The 24,462-nt window shown below is 45.7% G+C and overlaps 1 protein-coding gene across 1 annotated transcript in view; it reads left to right on the forward strand.

Moving 5' to 3' along the window:
* Positions 1–24,462, forward strand: part of WDFY4 (WDFY family member 4) — a 93,887-nt gene that overhangs the window by 21,692 nt on the left and 47,733 nt on the right. Inside the window, 19 exon segments of the mRNA XM_087726733.1 lie at positions 1,136–1,350; positions 1,976–2,127; positions 2,457–2,649; positions 6,322–6,398; positions 7,444–7,662; positions 8,696–8,868; positions 9,493–9,724; positions 10,491–10,642; positions 11,639–11,750; positions 12,772–12,965; positions 13,748–13,900; positions 14,974–15,047; positions 15,636–15,797; positions 16,415–16,506; positions 18,121–18,220; positions 18,824–19,029; positions 19,673–19,842; positions 21,524–21,649; positions 22,337–22,546. Coding sequence (XP_087582859.1) covers positions 1,136–1,350; positions 1,976–2,127; positions 2,457–2,649; positions 6,322–6,398; positions 7,444–7,662; positions 8,696–8,868; positions 9,493–9,724; positions 10,491–10,642; positions 11,639–11,750; positions 12,772–12,965; positions 13,748–13,900; positions 14,974–15,047; positions 15,636–15,797; positions 16,415–16,506; positions 18,121–18,220; positions 18,824–19,029; positions 19,673–19,842; positions 21,524–21,649; positions 22,337–22,546 — 3,012 coding nt within the window.

Consider the following 24,462-nt stretch of genomic DNA (forward strand, 5'->3'; position numbering starts at 1 on the left):
ATTATTATTATTATTATTATTAGGAAGAGCAATATTTAAGATACAAAAAGCATTACGGTCTACTTAGAAAATCTAGAGGACTCTTTCTCAATTGCTGGTGAATTAGAGGCCCCAATTCATGAAAATCCTTTGCAACCCCGACTGACGGGAACCGGAAGTGGCCCTGGATGGGTCGGTCCCTTGGGTAACTTTCGCTCATTCACTCAGGCAGGTCTGAGCTGGCTTGGGGGTGGCCATCCATCAAAAGCCCATCACAGGTGGCAGAGAAACCGGCATGGCAGACCTTGAGATGTCTTCCCCATTTCCTTGGTTCTCAAGCAGGACCGTGGCTAAAAGATGAACGGACATGTGCTGCGGCTGCTGATCTTCGGCTGAGCAGAGAGAAATGAGGCCGGCCATCGCCTTGTCTTGGGTTATAGGAGAGCGTTGTAGTATGTGTGCCGGACATCCCAGAATGCCACTGTTTTATTTTTCAGATTTATAATTTTAACAAACAGATTTACCCAAACTACTCCATTTTTATAGGTCTACACTACTTGACACAATTTTTATTTCATTTTGGAGACAGCACACTACAGTGAACATAAACATCCCTGAACATAATCTCCTGTTGTCTGATCACATTTGTTATCTTAGCCTTTTTCCAATAGCCATTTCATTTAAAATTTGAATTTATTTCCTGCCTGTTGTATTTTACAAACATTTATATCGTATACAAAATGCCCTATTTCTAATTTCTGATTGTGAACATGTGTGCTAATATCAACCAAAAGTTAAATGTTCAGCAGCCCACCTTGCAACTCTAAAATTCTCCAGTAAAATTAGTGTGCAATGGAGATAACAGATGAAGAGGCAGCTAATTTCAATAATATCTAATATGGAGCAATGAATGAGCCTTTGGCAATTTTATATTATTTGTAAACCTTTTTATTAACTGTATGTTGTAGCTGGCCAACCCTGGGTTCCTACATCATTTCTTAAATGTTTGTTTAGAAAGCCAAGCTCTGATTTCTGCAATGACCCAGGACGACTCTGTGTCCATTATGGCTGCCTGTTACTGGCTGCCCTGGTGTTGGCAGCAGCCCACTCATGCCTGTTCTTCTTGCCCTCCTCCTGCCTCGGCTTCTTCTTTCAGTTGTCCCTGGAAATCCAATTCGCGGTGGCTGACCATATTCAATCCTTGATGGGCCTGGAGAAGAACCGCCAAGTGGCTTGTACAGCTGGCCTGCTGGGCAGCCTCATCAGCTCCTGCCCAGAAGTTCTGCATGATGCAAGCAGCCCCCTCCACGCGCCTCTGATCCGGCTCTTTGAGAAGCTGGCCTCCCAGTCCATCCGGCCCGAGGCCTTAAGGTGATGTGTCGGTCTATCGCAACCGGTACCTGTTGGGCCACCTGGGGCTTCAGGGATCAGTGACTATTGTTTTTGAGTGCAGGAGGAGGTGGGGAGCGTGGTCACCTCATGGCTGCTGCTGCTGTGTTGCAATATTTTTGGGGAGGGCTTATTTTAGCACATGCTCTCAAAAGCCTGAGTGGGCTTATTATTCGGGGAGGTCTTATTTTCAGGGAAACAGGATATTTGTATCTTGCCTCTATTATTTTTATAAATAACTCAAGGTAGTAAACATATCCAACACCTCTCGTACAGGAGTTGCTGTTTCTTATTTCATTTTTCTTCATTGTGAAGTACAGTATTGGTAACATGCTGCAGAGATGCAGCCGGTAAGACTCTGAAACTCCGCTAAAACTTGTGGCAGCATCTTTCAAGACTCCTGTCCTCAAGAACTGCTGGCCAATGCCTCCGGCAGCCTTGGATTTGGGGAACACACAATGAAGACTTTGAGGCAATTCTAGGACCTTCATCCCCCATCTTTCGCACGCACACCCACCTCTGCCATGCGCCTCCTGCATAGAGGCCTCCTGCAGGCGTTCCTTTTCTTTTGCCGTGGGTCATTTGTCCTTTGCTTCATCTCTTTTAGACAATTCCTGTGCCCACGGATGATGCCCCTTCCCGTTGCTACCCCACCCCTCCTAAGCCTCCCCCTGGCATCCCTCAGTGACAGAGAGGAACTGGACAGAGTCCAGAAGATGGTGGATCTGCAGTCCAAATCCTGTGAGAAACAGCTAAAAGGTCTGTTTAGTCTACAAAAAGATGAACGGGGAGGAGGCATGTGGGAATCGTTTTCAAATATGTGAGGAATTCTCAGAGGGAAGAGGAGACGGACGTATTCTCTGTTGCTTGAGAGGAAAAAGTCAACACAGGCAGATCTCGCTTAACACCCATCTGTTCAGCAACCATTTGAAATTATGAGGGTGCTGAAGGAAGCATCCCACTCACAACTCTGGAATGCCTTGTTGGCCTTTTTCGCGTTACTTCTCTTCTTTATACTGCGTCTCTCTCAAAGTTCCCAGTTTGGAACCTGCCGTAGCATCACTAACTTGGTATGTTTCTTGTATTAGGTTCTGGAACAGCTGCACGGAATGACAGCACAAAGCAAACTCTGTTGGGCTCTGATCCCCCCGAATGCTCTGCAATGGCTCTCCAGACGGCCATGAGCCTCATTTCCTTGACAACCCCGCGCAGCCTCCATCTGCATGGCGCCTGCCTGGCCCCTTCCTTTGTGGAGTTCGACATGTCTCTCGATGGATACGGGTAATACAGGATCGACTTCTGCTTCCCATTGCAACATTCCTCATCTCAGCCTCCAGGTCCATCTGCCTTTGGTTCCATGGAGTGGATAGTTCAATTTGTGGATAGTTCAAAAATCAATCAATCAATCATGTTATTTAGATGCCTAATGTTTTGTCATCTGAACGAATATCACCCATTTAAATGGGGCGAATTAGATAACAGGTGTCGTTCAGAGCAACTTTAGGAACAGAAATTTCTCATTTCCCCTTTTCGTTATTGTTCATAGTTCTATAATGTGTTATGGGAAATATGCAAAGAAATATTGTTAAGTCATTGAGGAGATCCTTATATATCTAGTGCTGTTTACATACATGAACATTCATTCATGTCCTTCTTAATGTGTTTTGAGCCAACATTGTTTAGCGCAGACCAAAGATGCACAATTGTATTTTTGAGTCTGGTCTGGGGAGGCCCCCTCCCCAAAAGGATGCAATTAAGATGGATTGAATAGGGATAGGATAAAGAGTAATTTGACCTTATTTTAATTTTTGAACACTTAAATTTAAATACAGTTAATATTATTTCCCCCACATACATATTTAAGGGGAGAACTACATATTTTGCTGGCAACATTTGGAGGACATTGGGGGCCCATTAAGGTGGAGGGCGAGTTGATTTGATTTTGATTTGATTTTAGCTTTATTTGTATGCCGCCCTTTTCCCTGAGGGGACTCAGGGCGGCTCACAATTCAGGGGGAGGGAAGTACAAAACAAGTTATACACATAAAGACAATACATCGTTAAAAAAGCACAACAGTCATACTATTCGGGTGGGGTTGAAGTCTTTAGCCCCAGGCCTGTCGGGACAGCCAGGTTTTAAGGGCTACGCGGAAGGCCTGGAGGGTGGTGAGGGTACGAATCTCCACGGGGAGTTCGTTCCATAGGGTCGGAGCCGCCACCGAGAAGGCTCTCCTCCGGGTAGTTGCCAGTCGACATTGACCGGCTGATGGAATTCGGAGGAGGCCTAGTCTATGGGATCTTATTGGCCTAGTGGAAGTAATTGGCAGTAGGCGGTCTCTCAAGTTATATTTAACCTCAGGGATGAAATGGTACCAAATGGATGTCAAATTATATAGCCATTTGAATTTCATTTAAAGGTTGGAAACAATATTTTTTGTGGCCCTTAGGGTTACAGTACTGAATAACTATTACTAAACAGCAAGGAAGTCAGTCTACTTGTATCACTTCCTCGTCTGTTCTGATGCAATTATGCAACTTTTAATGCACATTTTGCTATAAAGGGGAACAGGGACCATGGAATTGCAGAATTCAGAGAAGTACAAAATAAATCTTGTGTCAATCTTTGAATGGTCAGACTAGCTAAACAAAATATTTTAGGTTTGTTTCCTAATATGATAGGGAACATATTGGTTAGTGCAGTTGCTGTTTATTTGGGGTGAGTAGCAATTCAGCTATTCTTCGGTGGCTGAATAATGGGTATGCTCCCATTTAGAGGCGTTCTCTTCTGAAGGAGTGGAGGAGAAGCATATCAGTGGAGTCGGTGGAGCTACCCAACCTGGAAGACCTTTTCTCATCCCAAAGTTTGTGTTTGTGTGTGTGTGTGTGTGTGTGTGTGTGTGTGTGTCCGTGTGTGTCCAGCCTGGCTATATCCAAAACATATTGTGGGCATGGTGGGATTCAAATAATTTAACAACCTGTTCTCTGCCCTAATGACAAGTGTGGTAGGCGTGGTTGAGTAGTCATGTGACTGGCTGGTCATGTGACTGGGTGGGTGTGGCCAAGTTGACATCACTCACGTTGAGGGCTGCTTCATCTCTCCTGGCCTCTCGTGACCGTGGAGATGCTGCAACGGTTGTAAGTGTAAAAAACAGTCCTTTAATTCCTTGCGGAATTAAAATAGTAAAAATGCAATGATAACTATCAGCAGCCAACTCTTGCTCATCAAGTGAAGCCCTTTAGCAGAGAGGTCATTTAAGCTCTCCGGAAAGTGGGTCGGCACACTGGGGCTACAAAATACTGCGCTAAAGAGACAAATTAACAAACTATAAAGGGGACCCAGGTTTAAGCCTCCCTAGCTGGTCAAGGTCACAATAAAATTAGTACATGCCACAGATATCTAAATAAACTTCAAGCCTGGTGCCATGTTACTAAGTCTTATTATCATAAGAAAAAACTGAAACGAATTGGAGGCTCCATACCTCCTTTTCTTTTTTCCCCAATCTTTTCAATCTCAGTGAGCAATCATAGCAACAGCAGTAGCAGTTAGACTTATATACCGCTTCACAGGGCTTTCAGCCCTCTCTAAGCGGTTTACAGAGTCAGCATATCGCCCCTAACAATCCAGGTCCTCATTTCACCCACCTCGGAAGGATGGAAGGCTGAGTCAACCCTGAGCCGGTGAGATTTGAACCGCTGAACTGCAGATAGCAGTCAGCTGAAGTGGCCTGCAGTACTGCATTCTACCCACTGCGCCACCTTGGCTCTTAATCATGTACCTTGGCCACTCCAAAGTAATGCAAAAGCACCAAAGATGCTTTTTCAAGAGGCAACTGGACTTTCTGGAAACCAAGCATTTCTTCAAAATGCTGATCATTGCATCCCGCCTGGAAGAACCCCAACAGGGGAGTATTTCCTCCCAAGGGCAGCGTAAAAAGCTTAAAACAACCCTTACCCTTTCAGAAAGTCAACCCCCTAATAAAGCAAAGTGAAGTACCAGCAAAGAAAAAATCGCTCAGGCAACAGTAAGTCTGGGCATACTGCCAAGAACTTTTAGCTGTTACAATGTAATAAGGGTTAACCGGAGAGGCAGTTTCTGTAAGCAGGGCAATAAAGATCAGGCTAGAAACAACACCGGAATGTTTCCTTCCTGCCTTCCTTACAGGATTAGCCCTGTAAAGTGGGGGAAAAAACCAAGAGATTTTTTCCAGCAACCGGTTCTCCAAACTGTTCAGAAAGTGAATAAACGATTCTCCTGAATAGGTGCAACCCGGTTGAATACCACCACTGATTGTGGGGCTGCCATAACCCCACCAAACCCTGGGTGAGCTTTAGCATGCACCAACTCTGCCCACATCCAGGCAGGAGGGTACAACCCCACCCACCCACCCCCATCCCTGTGGGATCCTCTCCCAGCTGCAGGTTCCAGGGTCTGCTGTTCACCTTTCGCACATCACTTTTGGCAAGTGCTGTGGATGTGTGCTTGCCTTCTCCTGACTGCCGTTGCTGCCAAATCTGGTCCAGAGCCAGCTCCAAGCTTGGTAGGTTTGGTCAGCATTTCAAGGGTTGGCCACATGCATGGAAGGGACCCCCCCCCCTCTGGACCATGGGGGCTCTTCTTTCTTGGGGATATCTTTGTGAGCAAAGGCTGGGAGGGCTTCGAAGCTGCAGAGCCACACAGGATCTTTGCTTTGGGTAAAAACCGTCTGTGTGGGGGGGGGGAGATTGTCTGGGGTGTTTCATTTAAAGTTTCACACAGCAGCATTATCTGTGAAACTCTAAAGTGATGCCACTCTTCAAAAGATGTATCTATTGAATAATCACAAAACAGGAGGGGATGATTCAGGAGTAATTGGGAGAGAGATTTTGCTTGTAAGTTTGTAACCATTTATCTCTATTTCTATTCCTTTAAAAAGAAATGGGTGTCTTACTGTTTTTATTTTCTTCCGTTTGCAGCTGTTTGTTTATTCCAAGTATGGCCACCATTCTAGGCCAAAGCACTGAACCCTCTGTCTTGGGAGGAACCGGAAAAGGTAGGTTTTTAAAATACTGTCTTCAAAATGTTGGCTATAATGCAACGGAGAGCAATGACTCAGACGTTGGAAGGCCTGTTATAATCAGATTGTGTATGTATAGATTAATAGGTGGGCATATGTGTATCTATGTACGTACGTACATACATACATACACACACACACACACACACACACACACAAACACAAAAAAAAACATACATACATACATACATACATACATACATACATACATACATACACGAGTGTTTATAAAGTCTATGCCTCTCTGGGTATGTAAGTTGTTCAGTGATTCCTCTTGAGATCATCCCGGAGAAGAAAGGATGGGATCAGCAATAACCTTTGAAGATAATTCCCTCTTGTGTCAGGCCTGCAGCCATTTTAGGATCTTTGGCCTGCCACACTATTATTTTACTCTGCTGTTTCATTAGTGGGGTAATTGGGAGGCGGACTAGTAAGGAGTAGAATTGTAGAATGTGTTGTTGTCAAAATAAAACATTCTAGCAGCCCAAGGCCATTCTTTGTCTCTGCACCTCTGCACCTGATCGGAAGTGGGTGGGTGGAAATGCCAGCGTGGCAGAGGAAGATTGGACCGTGTGATGAGCTTGTGGGTGTGGGGGCAAGGTCTTGAACTTTCAACTGGGTGATAAACCTAGGAAGCTTTCAGATTCGGGTTTCCCACAGATGTACCAACACGTCTCTCTTATTAAATGGGAACTTTGAGGAAAGCTCAGCCTTGGACCCTGGTTTAATTCTGGATGATATTTGGAACGCTGACGTCTTGGTCAAGAAAGGCCGGGCCTAAAAGCTTCCCTAATTCATTGGAGAGAGTATTTTTGATTCAAGACTTTGAAATGCTTAATTTTTGTTGAGTAAACTGGTTGTCTCCATCATACACTCTGCTCTTCCTGTGGGAGTCGTCCGTTTTGTGAACCTTCTCTTTCTAAGGGGCTTTGTGTCACTGTGTCTTGTGCCACCTGGCTTGGGCAGCCTCTCTCCGTTGCTCTTGGCAGTCTCTGGCTTATCCCTTTCTCTGCCCTCTCAGGCATCAGGCGGTTCCCCCCACCAGATGGCCTCACTTTTTCCTCCTGGTTTCTGATCAATAAGATGAGTTCTGCTCGTGATTACCACCCGCTACGTTTCCTTACCTTGATGCGCCACATGGCGAGAACGGAAGAAGTCTTTGCTTGCTTTGCAGTGAGGTTTTCTCCCGTAGAAGGTTGTCTAACCATCTCGACTGAGGAAGTGGCATTCGAAGATTTAGGTAAGGGTCTCAGGGCCAGAGGGCCAAAAGCAGGTTGACCAAGGCCTGACATGTAGAAAACTTAAAATCCTCAAGCCCCGGGGCTCTTGGAAGGTTCAAACCAACCTCTGAATTTGTGCCCAGAAAACAGTTCTTCAACATGGGCATACATGCACCAGGCACATGCTTTTCAAGCTCTGTGTGAGATCTCCTGGTGGTTCTCTAATCGAGATATGGCCAAGCAAATACTTGAAACTTCAGCCAGCAGTGTGGTTAGAGAGCCTCTTTCCAAATGCATTTCTGGAGTGCGTGATGCTCATCCTCCAGGGACTGAATGAACCCTTCCCGGTCATTGCTCAGATTGCCGTAATGACCTTTCTCTGTCTCTCCCTCCCTCCCCCCCCCTCTCGGCCTCGTTGAGCCCTTTTGCAAGGTCCAGTTGTCCAGTTACAACTGTCTCTAAACCGTCAGAGCATGCAATTGGCTGGCTTTAAGTCTCCCAGGGCCTTTGGAATGAGTCCGGTTGCAAGGCTGACATCTGCCTCCTATCCTTTTAAAGCAGCAGCAGCAGCATCTGAGCAGCTGTGTAAAGAGCTCCACGCAGGCGCTGCTTTCATGCCTCTCCATCAGAGCCCTTGTAGGACTTGAATCCAAAGCACTAGGAAGCCCTGGTATAAAAGACGCTTATTCAAATCCCCTAATTATCTTGGACCTGAAAAAACAAAAGGATCACCTGCCCTCATCATGTCCCAATTTCCTCTGAATCCAAACTCGTATCTATATAGAAGTCTTGTCAGTGGCTGTTCTTACTTGGCAAGACATTGCCTGTGATGTGGCCGTGTGTGTGTGTGTGTGTGTGTGTGTGCTTGTGCTTGTGCTTTGGGGCTGTCCTTGGTTGATGTCCAAAAAGTAGCCCTCCGGTGTTCAAAAGGATTTTCCCCCCAGAAACTCTGTAACCATCTTGCCCCAAACATTTCCCCCTGATCTTGTGGTAGAACGTTTCCCTTTGGTTTCACTATAATGTGGCAAATTATTCCCTTTTTTGTGATAATAGACACGATGGTACCTGAAGATGAGACCTCTCTCCTCTGCCAAGTTCGGTTCAGATGTGCTCCGCTGCTGGTGCCCGGACAGTGGCATCACCTTGCTGTGACGGTGGCAAAAGAAACGAAGCAGATCTGCACCGTTTCGGCCTATCTGAACGGCAGCCTGGTGGGCTCTGCGAAGGTGGGACGTCTGCAGGACGCAGCTCTTCCTTCCTTTGGACTCAGTATGTGGGATTCCTTTGTCTGAAGCTCCGCTGCGTGGCAGAGCCCAGGGCTGAAAAAAGAAGGCTTAGCTAATTACTTTTCACGCCACAATATTTCTTTTCGGCTTGCCTTGTATGGAGGAGAGGGCGATTCAAGAAAATTGTGATACGCTGCAATATTCCAGTAAAAAACCTCTAAAATACATAAAACTAGATGCTTGAGGAGAAGGGTCAACATCTATGCATACATTTCAGTACACAGTTCGTTCAATCAGAATAGAGCTGGAAGGGACCTTAGAGGTCTTCTAGTCCAACCCCCTGCTCAAGCAGGAAACCCTATACCATTTCAGACAAGTGGCTGTCCAGTCTCTTCTTAACCTCCAGTGATAAAGCCCGTACTTCTTCTGAAGGCAACTTCTGTTCGACTGGTGGATGGTTCTCACTGTCAGGAAGTTTCTCCTCTGTTCTAGGTTGGGTCCCTCCTTGGTTTCTCCTTGGTTTCCATCCGTGGCTTCTTGTCCTGTCTTCTTCTGTGTCCAGGCTCCGTTTCCAGAGAGAGAGCACCACGAGGACCTCAGCCATTCCTTTTCCTTCTCCTACAGATGCAGTACATCCGGGCACTGCCAGGGAGCTTCACTTCTATGGACCCTTCTTCTTTTATCGATGTCTTTGGCTTTGTGGCTACACCGCTGATGTGGAGAAAGAGGTCTTCCTTGTCTTGGCGCCAAGGCCCCATGTTCTTATTTGAAGAAGTTCTCTCCATGAAAACTTTGCAGCTTATGGAAAAACTTGGTCCGAGATACTATAGCAATTTCCAGGCTGTGGAACTTAGAGGTAGGACTTGTAACTGCAGGGACTTGGCAAAAAGGTCCTTGTGTGATTGAGAACTCACTAGCTCTGGTTATGTGGCTACTCCGGAGGTGGCATTCAGCCAGTTCTGACAGGTTCTGGAGAATCGGTAGCAAACATTTTGAGAGTGGGGAGGGAATGCGGATTCTGCCGTATCCTTTCCCTTCCATGCCCACAAAGCCCCAGAACCGGCAGTAAAAAAAATTGAATCTACCACTGGACTGTTCCTATAGTCAATTTGTGTTTCAACTTGTGTTGGATTCAGTCGTGGGAAGTTAGAGAAAGCAGATCCAACTGTGGATTTATTTTGACATGATATACAGAAGGACAGTAACTCCAACAGGGTAGACGTTAGCACCGTGGAATTCTCAAGGCATCCAGAAAACAAGACTGTGAGACAGAAATGTTAAGTGAAATAAAAATAGACTATCCTGGAAGAAAAAAATAGGTTTAATTAAGTCTGGGCAATAGGCCAGCCATTGACCTGCCAACTAAAATTCCTCCCCCCCCCCAAAGGATTTGCAACCATTAATATGGAATGGTTGAAATCAGTCCAAATAAATGTGGACACCCGTTTTTGAGGAAATACAATTTTGCTTCAGAGCATCCCCTGACTTGTTAAGTGTGTGGGGAGGTCAAGCAAATCAAGGAGTTTGTTGATTTTTGGAACCGGAGGTTGATTAGCTGAGAATTTCTGGCTCCCTCTGACCCCCGGCGTTGTCTCTCTGTCTGCTTCCTCCTCCTTCAGGAGACGGGTCCCATGGCCACCTGCCAAAGGTGGCTCCTTTGGTGGCACCAGAGAAGATTTCCTTTGGGCTCAACACCAGATGCTCATTTTACACAACAGTTAAAGGCATAAAAGACAGCTGTGGTGAAGTGGACGGGCGTCTGGTCGCTAAAGAGGTAGGTCCTTTGCTTCATTTGGTGCACAGAAAAATGAGAGATGTCCTGTTCTTCAGAGAGACCTTGTTGATGCTGATGAGACTTGGATGCCTTCACTGAGTACGAGAGGCACGGTTTATCCAAGCAGCAGCCTTAAGGAGAGTCTGAATGTTGAGGGACTACAAACCAGGAATGTGGAGTTAGACTTGTTCCCAGGTTCTCACTAGACAATGTTCTAAAATGTTAGCCACCCCTTTTCTAACCGTTTTGCAGTCCCGGCTCTCTGCTCCAGGAGGCAGATGACAGGAAGGGGAAAAGTAAAGACCGACAGTTTATTATTGCACGCACTTTTAGGCCATTTCAATCCTGTGACTCAAAGCAAGGAAGGGTCGATGTTATTTTCCTCCCAACGATACAGAAGTCATTTGCCATTTGCCTCTCTTACCCTGTTTTTTTAACTTTTGGGTTTAGCTGACGTTCCCACTGGTTTGGCCTCAAATTATTTTGATTGCAATTCACAGAAAGTCAGCCAGATCTTGTCACTTGCTGAGATAAGATAGATAAGAAGAGGGGGGAGAGGGGTGTTAAATTTTTTGGGGGGAAAGAGTGTTTCCCTAGAGATGACATATTTAGATTAAACGGTGCTTTATTTGTACAAGGTTAATCTAATCCTTGGTCTGAAGAACGGAGACTCACCCAGGCCTTTTTGGGGCTATCCCAGTGGAGGTTCTTCCCCCAGTTGGAGATATTGGTGCCCAATGTCATAAAATTGGTATTTTCTGTGACAAATCCACACTGACACGTGGCCATTACAAAAATCAGCTCTGTCCCACCAACCGCAGCTTTAGTGGCGCATCCGTCTCTAGGGCGCTTGACGAATGCAGCCTCCTTTGAGCTCAGAGCTGGACACTTTGTGAGGGCAGCTCTGCTGGAAAGCAGAATAGATTGCAAACATATTAATCACATAGCCTAATATTTGAAATGTTTAAGAAAGAAACATGCTTTTTCCCCCTTTAGCTGAAGCTGTCCTCCCGTGATAATATAACACCTGTTTTCATGGCTCAAAATACTGCTGCAAAACTCCCTGGATGCTTAAGAACAATTGGTGCCATTGTGGTGGGCCAGCATGGTAAGCCAAAATGCATCCTGAATTTATAATTCATAATAATATATAATTTATAATAACATGTAAAGTGTCAACCATCCAGAGGCACCTTGGTGAGATGGGCAGGGTAGAAATGCAATGAATGGATAGATAAATAAAGTCTGTAAAATGAAAGAACAGAAATATAACAGAAATGCAGAGTTGCATCCTATAGAAAAATTGCATACATGTTAAGCTTCTTAACATGTATTCAGTCCCATGCCTAACCCTAACCCTAACCCTCATTCCACCACCCGCCCTCCAAAATGACAGAGAAGAAGTCTTCGCCATCAGGAAAGGATGCCTCTGTTCTGTCCCAAGCCTCTATGATATATATGGACGCAGACTTGGCTTTCTGCCACAACTAAGGAGGGAGATAAGCAACCCCTTGGCTGGGAGCCCAGAGAGCTATCTCTATGAAACAAGGCTTGAACTCACGAAATTCTCCCAATCTTTCTCTATGACTGGGTCAGTAAATTGTTGTTTCCTGCAAAAGTCCCCTCCCGTCGCCCCACCTATAAGCTCTCTGGGAGGGGCCAATCAGTAGCCACCTGTTCCTATTCCTTCTGTGATCCTTTTTCCAAAGCTGCTCCCTCCTCCTCGCATCCCTATGCATGGGTTCGTCAAGGACAGCCTCCCTCTGCTCTTCCTCACTGCTCCCTGACTCTGACGCCACCTGGTGGCCAACAGGCCTCTCTAGTCCCTGCTCTGACTCCGAACACCCCCCAGAGTCTTCCTCAGCCTCCAGGGCAGTCCCATAGTGTTCATCGCTGTCAGATTCCACTAACAGCTCAGCTGATTTGCATTACTGGTGTAAAACGTTTACTAGACTTATGTAAGTCTGCATGTGGCATGAGAAAATATTTGATTTTCTAAATTATTACTATACTTATTATTTTCTGTTATTTCTACATATCTCTACAAAGTTTTTGGCTGCTCATTTTATTCTGGGCAGGCTTTCGGAGACAATTCAATTCCTGTCAGCCTTTTCTCTTCCTCTGTCCAGGGACCCATGTCTTCCAGTCCTGTCCGGCTGTGGTCAGCCTGAGCTACCTTGGCGGCCCTTCTCTTCTGCTGGCTCTGCTGGCCAGGGCTCAGGATGACCACGCGGTTTATGCGGCCGTCAAGGTCTTGCAGACCGTCATGAGCTGCAGCGCAGTGAATGAACGCCTGATGGGGGATGAAGGCGATGGGTATCAGGTGAGACAGGAGCGCCTCTCTTTTCCCGCAGCTTTTAGAATTGGAGCTTACGTGGTTTTTCCAAACTTCTGATTCCCAGGCAGGCGGTGCTTGTGCATTGATTCAGAAATGCAGTACTTGAACAGCAAGTGTGTCTGGCCTCCTGATTTGTGGCTTGCACTGAAATTCATTACAAAAAAGTTGATTGTGACGTTCTTTCAATATTTTCATACTCAAAATTAATATGAACGTTTGTCCTATTGTTGGAGGAGGAGGAGATGAGGCGTTTTCCCCAGTCGCCTTCAAAAGTTTTGGAGCTTGGAATTTTGAGTCCTTCTAATGAAAGAAACCTTCCCCTCCCACTAGCAGTCTTGGCGGGGAAGAATTCCCTTTCTTTGCCTTATTGTAATCAGAAAGCCCAAATCTTTTAGTTCCTCCAGTGGACGAGCAAGTCAGACCGAGAAGTCAGAAGGCCCATTAGCCTCATTTCCTGGGACGGATGGATTTCCCCAAGTCCTCGTTTGGTGGCTGCAGCTCTTTTCCTAAGGAGGAAGTGGACACTTATTTCTTTGTCCTTTTGATCTTTGAAAAATGGGAATGCTGAGAGAATTCTGGTTAAAGGTTCATTACTTTCCATGTATTGTGACTACCTTCACTCTTCATAATGCGGCAGGTTTTCCATAAAATTAATTGTCTATATTCTGCAATAAAATGGATTTTAATACTTGGCTATTGATGGCTTATCCAGTGATAGAAATAAAATACCTCTCTTTGTTGTGGCTTTGGGCGATATTATTTTACAGATTCTGGCATATCTGTTGAAGAAAAAGGCCCACCTATTAAACAGCAGAATTCTGCATCTCGTCCTTTCCATTGGTGGCACCATGGAAGCTGGCTTAGAACAGCCGACAATCAAAAACCTGGAGATCTTCCAACATATTGTCTGCAATTTTGAGGTGACGATGCTATTGTTTGTTTATTTCTTTCTTTGTTTGTTGGCAGCAAGGTATGAGTAACTTGTGGCTTATGTGTTGCTTTTAGCCCCTGGAGAATACAATCTTCCTAAAATTTTACTTCCAAAATTTGATGACACACTCTCAATAAATGTAGAGAAAATTCCCCAATCTTTTTGGCAGTAAAAAAAAAAAATTGTGAGCCTGCTTACTTTTGAGGCATCATTAATTAAAATGACTCTATGCGGTGGCAATCCGCCCCTCAAAATACATATTGGAAGGGGAAAAAACCCTTACTTCTGGCATGCAGAGAGGTCTCCTTCCTAGAGAGGTAAGGGAAGAAGAGAGGAGTAGGAGAGAGGGCAAGGAGGGGGGAAGAGGAGGAGAGAAATGAGGAGTGGAAAGAGGGGAGAGGAGAAGGAGAGGGGAAGGCAAAGTAGAGTTGGGAAGGATGACAGAGGGAAGAAAGGAGGAAGGGACAGGGAGGAGAGAGGGAGAAGAAAGTGACGGATAAGGACAAATATGGCGTATGGAGAGCAGAAGAGCCAATAATTGTGATTTGGGACTTGATGGTAAGATGAATTGATGTAAACATTTAATAATACAAAACAATGCTGGCAATGTAATAGTATACATGTGGATTATATCTTATGAAAATATAAAAAACTTTACTAAAAAAAGGGGGATGTTTCTTTTCTGGAACCCCATTAGGTATATATGAGACAGTGGAACCTGAGCCAGCAATTCAGATCACATTATATCGTATTGTATGTTATTTGTTAGATTTCTGCATCATGCATGCCATCGAGGCGACTCTCATGGAATGATCCTCTCTATAAAGAAATCCCCTGACACAAAATATTGCCAGGGGTTCTAGATTTCCCCACAACCTGCCAGTTTCCCATGTCAAAAGAATCCTTCATGCGGAGCCGCCTTTAGGTAGACACGACGGAGCTGCAACATTTTGGAGAACTAGAAGGCAGAAAGAGATGCCCATTGCCTGTTTCCTACAACCTCCTCGGCATGCAGACCAAATGGCCTCTCTCTCTGTTGCTTCGCTTGCCTCTGGCTTTCAGCTGTGGTGCTCTGCCTCGGGAAACCTGGACCTCCCTCTCTTTAAGCATCTCACGGAAGTCCTCCGGTCCTCCAGGTACAGAGAGGCCTTCTCAGTGGGCCAGCAATTGCACGTATCCTGGGCTCACCCGGCAGCCGTGCCGTGGACTGAAACTCTAATTGTGGGGTCTCTACATCCACGGGAATTACTTTCCCTTTAAAAGAAAAAGAACCCACCAGACTTTACTGCATACTTTCACCTTTATCCTCCTGCAGGTGCTTGTAGAGGCATCGTGCAGTGTCCGGAGAGCCCAAAATGGCCTTCCTGCCTTGTAAATGTAAAAGCCTGAATATTCGTGAATTTCTTTTTTGGCTGAAAAACTCTCCGGGATTCTGATAGTGATTTTTGTCAAAGCAGCGCTTACTCCGCTGTGCTGTGCAGCTCCAGGCATCACTTATTTCTTTGATTTGAACTCTCTTTGCTGGCCAACCCACAAGAGAAGAAGAGGCCGGCTGATGCAGAGCGGAAGGGGGCCTGCCTGAGAATCTGATCCGGTGGCTGGCATCTTGAGAGCTGCCAAGACAACGTCAGAAGCCCAGGCAGAAATATAAATAATGTTGTGGCTATATTATCCTCAGGAAAAGGAAAAAATCTTCTAAAAAAACATTTCTTTGCTTTTTGCAGAGGAAAGAATTCCCCCAGGAACCCCGTCCGGCAGGCGCAGATGGTGCCCAAGCTTTTTCTTCTCCTTGGGGATCCCGGGATCCCGGCCTCTCGCGTCCGCCGGATCTGTCTCCTCCTCCACCATTCACTCCGGGGCCACTTCAGCATCCAGGATCTCTGCTGGTATTTCCACCCAGCTCCTGCCGCCCATCCGTGACTAGCACCCCTCTGTCCCTCGGGCTTCAGCAGAAAGACTTTTCCTCCCCACACAGTTTGCTTTTTTTCCAGCCACAAAACAAAGACTACGCGCCCCCCCCCCCCACATCCACCTTCACCGGCTCAATCAGCGGCAGGGAGGAAGGGCAGAGGGGCATCCATGCTGGGTCAACCCCAGAGGAACCGGAGGACAGGAGGGAGGGGGCGGCTGCAATGCCTCTGCTCACCCCTCGGTTCCCTTCTCAGCATCCTTCTCCTTTCCACCAGAGTGTTAGCAACTTTAAAAAATGGGGACATCAATTCCTGCCTGCGCATTTCTAGGGGCTGAAGTTGGTGAGGATAGGAAGCCCTGCTTTGTGACATCAGAGGAGGCTTAGCTTCTCTTTATGACAAACCTCTTAGTTTAGACTCATGAGTTGCCCCGTCTTCCTTCTTTGTGAGGATGCAGGAAAACATCAGTAGCAGCAATATTTATTCTTCCTGTGAGCCACCTGTAAAATGTTATTTTGGGGTTCCTCCTAAGAGTGATTTGAAGGTCTTCCTGTCTGCAATTTGATCCAATCGGTTTATGTTTTCTTGTTCAGGATTGGCTTATTCTTGGTTTACACTTTATCTCCTGCATCTATTGATGAAAATGAGACCTTCTCCAATAATATTCCAGAGCCATTTGGACAAGGTATGAAACAGAATTGTGTGTTGCTAAAAAAAATGGAATATTTTTATTTACCCGTGTAATATAAAAATAAGGCACATAATGGATTGCATCTTTGACATCTGGAGGTGGACAAGTGGTAAAACATGCATTGCAATACAGACTCAAATCAAATGAAGTATTTGCGTGGGGCATCACAATTTCATTGCCTCCTGCCTTCTTCTCAAGCCGTCTGCTTGTTTCAATATCCAAACCTTAGTTAATGGATTGTCTAGTTTATTTTGCCGTGGACTGTTCCGGTTACATGTCAAGAAATGGCATGTGATATAATAGTACCGTAGCCCTGACGTCTCACCTTTGTTCTTCTTGGCTCATTGCTAATATTCTGCCTCTCAAAACCAAACTCTAGTCCTCTAACCCCTGAAAAGAAGATGTAAGTTGGGCTGAGAGAAGAGAGCATTAAGGCACCATCCGTGCAGCAGGAAATTAAGGACTTGCTGGTGCTCGTCTCATAAGAAATGGGAGCGGGTTATGAATCGAGGCCACTCTGTGGCTGTGACATCAGGGCTTGTAGAAGGTCTGTGTTCCTGCCTAATAACTTACCAGACGTAAGTTTGCATCAGGTGGGAGGCTGGAGGAGTGGCTGAGGGAAAGAGAAGAAGGCAGGAACAGCACATGTCCACATTTCGGCTCATGACTGAGCACCAAAACTCCTGAAAACAGCAGGAGCAGCTGCTGAGCCAGGCAGGGAAGCAGATATTCCACAGATAATGCTTCCCTCCTCACCCATTTTGGAGCTTCCCCTGAAGGGAAACTGCAAGAAGGAGGAGGAGGAGGAGGAGGAGGAGGAGGAGGAGGGTGAGGGTGAGGGTGAGGGAGAAAGGAAGAGCGCAAAAATGCCTCTCTGTCCAAACTCCTGTCTGCTCTTCCTGTTTACTTGCTTGGAGTTTTAAAAAAATCCTCCTTGGAACCAAAATTGAAATACATAGAAAAACTTCCAAAAGCCGCTTGTTTCTATTATTCGCTGCTTTGCTCGTGGCTAAGAGTGTAAAGTGTCTGCGTACCAAAAGAAACATTTAACTCCATTTTGCAGGAATGGAGAGAAGAGAGGAAGTTCTGCTGCCTGCTTTGCCCTGGAGAGCCGCTCTTTAAGCTGCCTGCCACGGGGAGGGAGGGAGGGAGGGAGGGAGGGAGGCTGCCCCGTTATTCCTGCCCGGAGAGAGAGGGCAGCGATGCTTCACCTGAGAGGAAACCCCTGGTGGCAAAGCAGCCTCCTAGGGCAGGAAGGCAACCCATCTGACAGTGGGTCGAAAGCCAGCCTGCGTTGCCTTTGCCTCCTGCATGGAACCTGTTCGCAAAGAAAAGGTTTCCCTTTGGCTAAAAGGGACAGTCCATTTGAAGGTGGACTATAAACTCCAGAGTAAAGCCTGACTGCGGAGTGTCCATCCCTCCTACGAGACCTCGTGTTAGCCGTACAAGATAAAATAAAACAAGGGATAGTCTCATATTTGAAGAGTTTCTTACTACCCGTCCGCGTGAAAGATCTGCTCACTTCGTTTTGTATCGTGCATTTATTAGCAGTGAAGGATGTTCACATGCAGAGTTTCACACGCATTCTTTGGATGGTCTGATTTCTAGGCTTAACTCAGGCACCTGGGAAAATGGTCTGGCTTCGAAATCAGTTGCTGAGCATGCTGCTGGATGTACTACAACCAGACAAACCTCATTCGTCCTCTGTGTAAGTAAGAACGTCTGTGCGTCTGTGTGTACACAATCTTCTTTACAGCGGTTAAAAGTACAATGACAAAGGTACTTCTTATTCTAAACACACAGACACACCCCAATCCACAAAGGGCGGAACATTGGATTCCGTCCCCCAGCAGGATCCCTGAAGCTGCAAGGGAGGCTTCCCTTCTGGGCAATGGGAGCCAAATCAGGGATCCTTCCACCGCCGCTGCTGCCTCCGAGGGAGCCTCGGCTGGGGAGGCAGAGCAGGCGGAGTGATGAAGGCTGGGTCTTCCTCCTGGCAAGTCCCCCTCCAACCTTGATCCAGCCTTGGGGAGGCCTCCTTTGCTTCAGAGATGCGCGAACCTCAAAATCCATTTCCACCTTGAGCTGCTTTTACTTAATCGGAAGAGCCTATTTCTATGGGAAGAAGGTTAAGACTAGGCTGTAACTGAATCTTTGGTAGGTTTGGGATAGGTAAGAGATTTCAAAAGCACAACGGTAGCTCAGGAGCCAGCAAATGTTTCCAGTTTCTGTTGTTCTAGTAAGTCCGCCACGTAGTTACAACAAACAACGTTTAAGTGTTGTGTCTTTCAATCCGGTGTTTCCCTCACAGGATCCAAGAAGAAATGTTCCAGGCCTTGGGCCCTGACTGGTTCCTGATGTTTATGCAAAGCCACGTGCATAGAACCACAATTGTGCTGGCAGCCAAACTGCTCTTCCATTTCCTGCACAACCACACGAACCTGCAGGAGTTCACAGAGGGGATGGTGGCAGGCCTGTGGCTGAAAAACAGCTTAGAGGGGCTGAACATTTTGACCGGTAGGCCCTCTGGTCGGCTTGCAATGGGATGCTGAGGCCAGCTGTGGATCACGACTAATTATTTCAATAAATCTATCACCTCTCTCTCTCTTTCTCTCTCTCGCTCTCTCCCACTCCCCTCCTCCATCTCTATCTATCCTCTGTTTGCCTCTATTTGATTTCTATAGCATGTATTAATTGTTTTAAAATGTTTTTGCTTTTGTTAAAAATAGCCCTGGCCAAATGTGAAGGAAATCCAGCCTGGATGGCCAAGGGGTTGGGGATTGTGTACTAATATCACCTTCACCGCCTCCTCTTTGGCCCTTTCACACTTTGGGTTTCGGCTCTTTAACTGCTCCGTCCAAAAGAGAGACCCAGCCTTTTGGCGCCTTGTTTGCTGGCCAATACAATTTAATTCCGGATATTTGGTTGATAAACCAAACTGAACCAGATCCTGGAGAATCTAGTCTCCCTGCTCCCCCCCCCCCCCCCCGACCTCTAGAAGCAGCCCCCATCGACGGCTGTGTTGTGTAGCCTTTCCTTGGGTAAATAAGATCAGAAGACAGTCTGGTCCCTTCTTCTTCTCCTTTCATCCTGTAAGTCAGGAGGTTGGCAGGCAGTTCAGAGGGAGCCTTAAGAGAAAGTTTCTTCTTCTTCGTTGTAGACAATTTGAAGAGTTCTCCCCAGTCGTTTGAATATCAGCCGTATCCGCTCTCTGGATTAATGGAGCTACAGATGTTCCTGAGCAGCTCAGCCCACATCCCTGAGATTCCCCTCCTCCTCTCAGGGCTTCTTCTGGACACACAGGGCTCTAAGCCACCTGATGACACTCAAGTAAGCCACTGCATTGACAGGGAAAAGGGTTTGTAGAAGCTGAAATAGCAAAGCCAAAGGACAGAAACTTTCACTGTGAATAAACCCTACAAATAGGAAATATTCAAAGGCAACAGAACAGGAAATGTCCATATTCAACAGAGGAATCTTCCTTAAGCTGCCGAGACTTCGTGTCATAGAGGGCAGCCTCGATTATTCCCGGCCTAGATTACCCCCAGTGTAGCCCCTTTCCTGGGAATCAAATCTCAGCTGAAGCTCATTTTTGGGAAGGGTTTCAAAATTCCCATTCTATACTGTCACAATTATTCTGTGTATGGTTTACATCTCATGCCTATCAGCCAGGGATGGGTTCCTGTACCGGTTGGTAGCGGTTCGCTGCACACGTGCTTTGCGCGTGAACTGCTCTCTTCGCTCATACGTGCCTGCCACACATTGCTTGCGCAGTGGACTAAAAATTGTTCTGCGCAGGTGCAGAAACATGCCGGCAACAGCAGAGGAGACTGGGGAACCAGTTTGGGGGCGTGGCCAGCCTGGGTCGCTGCCAGTTCTGCGTCCCAGGCCAAAATACCACTACCAGTTCGGCCAAACTGGGAGCAACCCACCTCTGCCATCAGCTATCAAAACTTTATTTGAAAGAGGAGCAGCTCATACAGCTTAAAAGGGTCACCATATAAACCATTACGTTAATCTTTTGATACAGCCCCACAGTCACGTAAAAACAAATCTGAAATATTTCTGTCTGCATATATTTTTCTTAACTATCCTGACATTGTTGTTTTAGTTTTGGATATTTTGAATATTTGAATACTAATTTTATTGTGCTGGTTAATCACTACCATAAAGTATGATATTAGGAGGAATTTCCTGTCCATGGCGAGAGATATTAACCCGTAGAATTAATTGCCACGTGAGGGAATAAGGTCCCTTTCCCCAAAGCAGGGCTGGATGGCCCCCTGCCCTTAGGGTTGACAAAGGAAAGTTTTATTAAGGTCTGTGCTACTATGCCACGCAATCCACCTCTCACAGCTAGAGTTATTGATTAAACTGCACAAAATCTCTCTCTCTCTCTCTCTCTCTGTATACACATTCAGGTATATCTTGTGCAATTCTTTGAGATGACGATGTGCGTATACAAATTCTTGCACAATAAGCATAACAGAAAAATGCTGAAATAAATAGTCCTACTCACATTTTGCTTTCTTTGATTTTATTTTTCAAAAAATGTATTAATGAATACTTTTCACTAACAGAAAGAACCTAAAGGAACAACACATTGAGAAGTGTTTTTTATTCAGGCTATCCACATCAAAGGAGTTTTTCTCAAATGTGTCTTGTGATATGAAGTTCTGCTCCTGATTCACTTCTTTTTTTAGTGTCATAGGAATTGGCACCTCAATATCTTGATTCAGGTTCCCTCCTTTGCCCATATTTTGGATAGAATTTAGAAGTAAAAATCACGTTGTAACCCGAGGACTCTTTTGCAGGTTCCTCTTTTTCAGACTTCTAGGCTTCCGGGCTGAAAGCCCTATGAAGCGGTATATAAGTCTAACTGCTATTGCTGTTGCTATTGATTGTTTCAAGAGGAGCCCCTCGCACAGCCTGCCATGTTGTTATTTAGCGGTGTGGGGAAGCTCATCCTTTGGGGCACTTTCTGCTGTTTCACGAGACGTTCATTTTCCAGGCAGGTCTGGGTGCGATGTTGGAGTGGCTGCTGTGCCACCATCAGACAGAGAGAGTAGCCAAAGGTGGCTTATGTGCGGAGGCCGCCGTTCTGTTGCTGGGGATGGTCTCGTCCCTCGCCAGTCAGGTGAGTCCTGTCCTGGGGATGCCGCAGGCTGAAGCCCCACAGCTGCTCAGGAGCAACGGAGGCTGATTGCTCTCTATCTACACACACCTGAGCTGAGGCTGTTTTGAAAATTTAGGACAAAGGAAAAGAAAAGGGGTGAAAGGATGTGCCAGTAGGCAGGGAGCCTGTTCAGCAGGGTCCCTCTCCGACTTGAGCTTCTGCCATGCAGAATCTATTTGTTTAGGATGCCCTGTTTCTCCACTGGGTTTCAGTTCATTTCTTTTATTTAACCAATCTTCTTCGCTGCCCTTCTTGCCAGAGGTGATCCTTGACATTGAATAAAATGCAGCATAGACGTTGAAATAATAAAGATCACAAATTTAAAATTTTGAATTAAAACTAAACTAAACAGGATGGAGAGGGAGGGAGCAAAGCATGCAAGGAGGAGGAAAAACACCCCCAAAACAGGATGGAAATAAGGGATGAGAAAAGAAAGACAGATTGCCCCAAAAGGGAGAAAGAAATAACAATCAAATTAGATTTCAGTTCAGTGGCAGGAAGCCTTTCCCAAGTTCTTCAAAAGTCTCCAAGCTTTTCTTTCTCTGCTTTTATTTCTACATTTATTATTTTCTCTTCTCTCAATCAAAGTAAAACCTAAATAATTGAATGGCTGTTTGATAAAAGTTCATATTTTGCGTCCCCCTTTAGATTCCCGCAGAGGGAGAGGATTCCTGGCAAACCGGCTTCATACAGAATATCCTCCACTTTGTCCACCTGGTGTACCAGAGATACCCCCAGGATCCCCTCTGGTCCAGCTCCCCCTTCCTCCAAGCCCTGGCCTTGGCTGCCTTCCCCTCAGGGCCACCCCAGGTAGGAAGGGATGCTCTGCTGACCCGGTGGCCGATTCCATTCTGTTCTGTTCAATAGGCGGGTTCAGCAAGCAGCCAGCACCACAGAAGTCAAGATAATTGGGGTGATGGGACAAACCACAAGTTGGTGTAGTGATGGACAAGGTCTTGAGGAATTGGAATACTTGATTATTTTTTTAATTGGATAAAACTACGATCCAGACAATATTATTCCTCTTACGGCTGAATCTGAAATTTGGCGTTCAAGGATGATATTCAAATCATGCCAGACAATTAGATGACAGAAAACAAATTGATGCATAATCCCGATTGAACTGAAGTCTTCAGTCAGTCAAAAGGGAAATGAAAGAACTGCTGTCTTGAGAATCAGCTTGAAGGCAAAGATAGACTATAAAATTAATCAATAAATGATTCCTACTTTCAACTGTGCCTGGTCTAACTCTGCACCTAAGCCTGGGCTGTACTTTTTAGGCAGCATATAAATGATCTAGGCATTATAAGGCTATTTCTAATATATGGGGAAAGGGCCATTTTTTACCAGCTACATGTTGTCCTTCTAACCTGTCTCTCTTCCTGGCTCAGGGAAGAAAGTTGCCCACACATTTGTCTCTCGCCCTACAAGCAGCCCTTAATCTAAACCCCTGGGTGGGAAATGCCAGGAAGTCACCCTACAGGCAACAGGGGCTCAGGATTTCTAAAAGAGAAGCAGATTCTTGGAATAATAGTTTGTAGCTGCAACCTGAAAAGTATAAAACCATCTCAGAAATCAGGAAATCAGATGATGGTGGTGGTGGTGATGATGATGATATACTTTATTCATTAAACATGAAACTCAGTCAACTGAACATTCAAAAAGGCATCTCAAATACTATTGATGGTTGATACAGGTTGCGCCAGCGTTAGGGTTAGGGTTAGGAACCTGCAATTTGTTGATGTATCTTAAAAAATTCTTTGACATGGTGCCAAGTGCCCCGATGACAATGGGCATCACTGTTACATGTTTCATCCATAATCGGGTAGTTTCGATGGCCAGGTTGTGGTATTTCGTGATTTTTTTCCAGTACTTTTTCTTCAACTCTGGCATCTCCTGGTACCACAATGTCAATAAATAGGTTTTCGACAACTGTAATATTTGGTGTGTTGTGTTCCAAATGAGGATCCATCTGTATTCGAAAGTCCCACAAGATCTTCACCTTCTCATTTTCGATAACTTTTTCCCCTTTATGTCCCCATGACGTTCTGGATACAGGTAAATCATATTTTTTACATAATGACCAGTGGATTAATTTAGCAACTCGGTCATGTCTAGCTTTGTAATCATTTTGTGCGATTTTGCTGCATTCACATATTAATGTGAAACAGTTTTGACTTTGTCATTGCAAAGTCGGCAGTTTGGATTGTTGGTGGATTTTTGTATCTTTGCTTTCATGGCATTAGTTTGTAGTGCTTGTTCTTGAGTAGCGAGTGTTAAACCTTTCATTTCTTTCTTGATAGTTCCCATCTTAAGCCATGTCCACATCAAGTTGTCATCATCTTTTCCTTCAATGTTTTTCAAGTGTTGTCCATGCATCTACTTAATCTGTCATCCAGCTGTTTTCCCTTATATTCTGCCTTTGTTTCTGTTGTTTTTATAATGTTCTCCATTTTCGCAGCCTGCAGCAATTTTTCTGTACTTTGGTTGTTGTTGTTGTTGTTGTTATGTTATTCAAACGATGGGAGGAAGTGTGGAGGACGAAACAGGAAAACGTCATCGATGCTGGCCACTGCGCTCAGTAAGGACTCCTCCCTTGCTCCGGCAATTGCTCTCCACGCAGCCATCCGGCGATGGGAACAAAAGCTGGGAAGGTCCTAATGTGCTCTTTGAGCCTGGAAAAGCGATTCTGAGCGAGTCCAAAGTGCTAGCTGGGGAAGGGGCATCTGGATTTCCCCGCAAAGGACGAGCTCGCTTGCAAAGTGGGGCTCTGG

The sequence above is a fragment of the Thamnophis sirtalis genome, unplaced genomic scaffold (assembly GCF_051295495.1).
Source record: "Thamnophis sirtalis isolate CommonGarterSnake01/CBP01778 unplaced genomic scaffold, rThaSir2_p1.2 scaffold_12, whole genome shotgun sequence".
Lineage (NCBI taxonomy): Eukaryota > Metazoa > Chordata > Lepidosauria > Squamata > Natricidae > Thamnophis > Thamnophis sirtalis.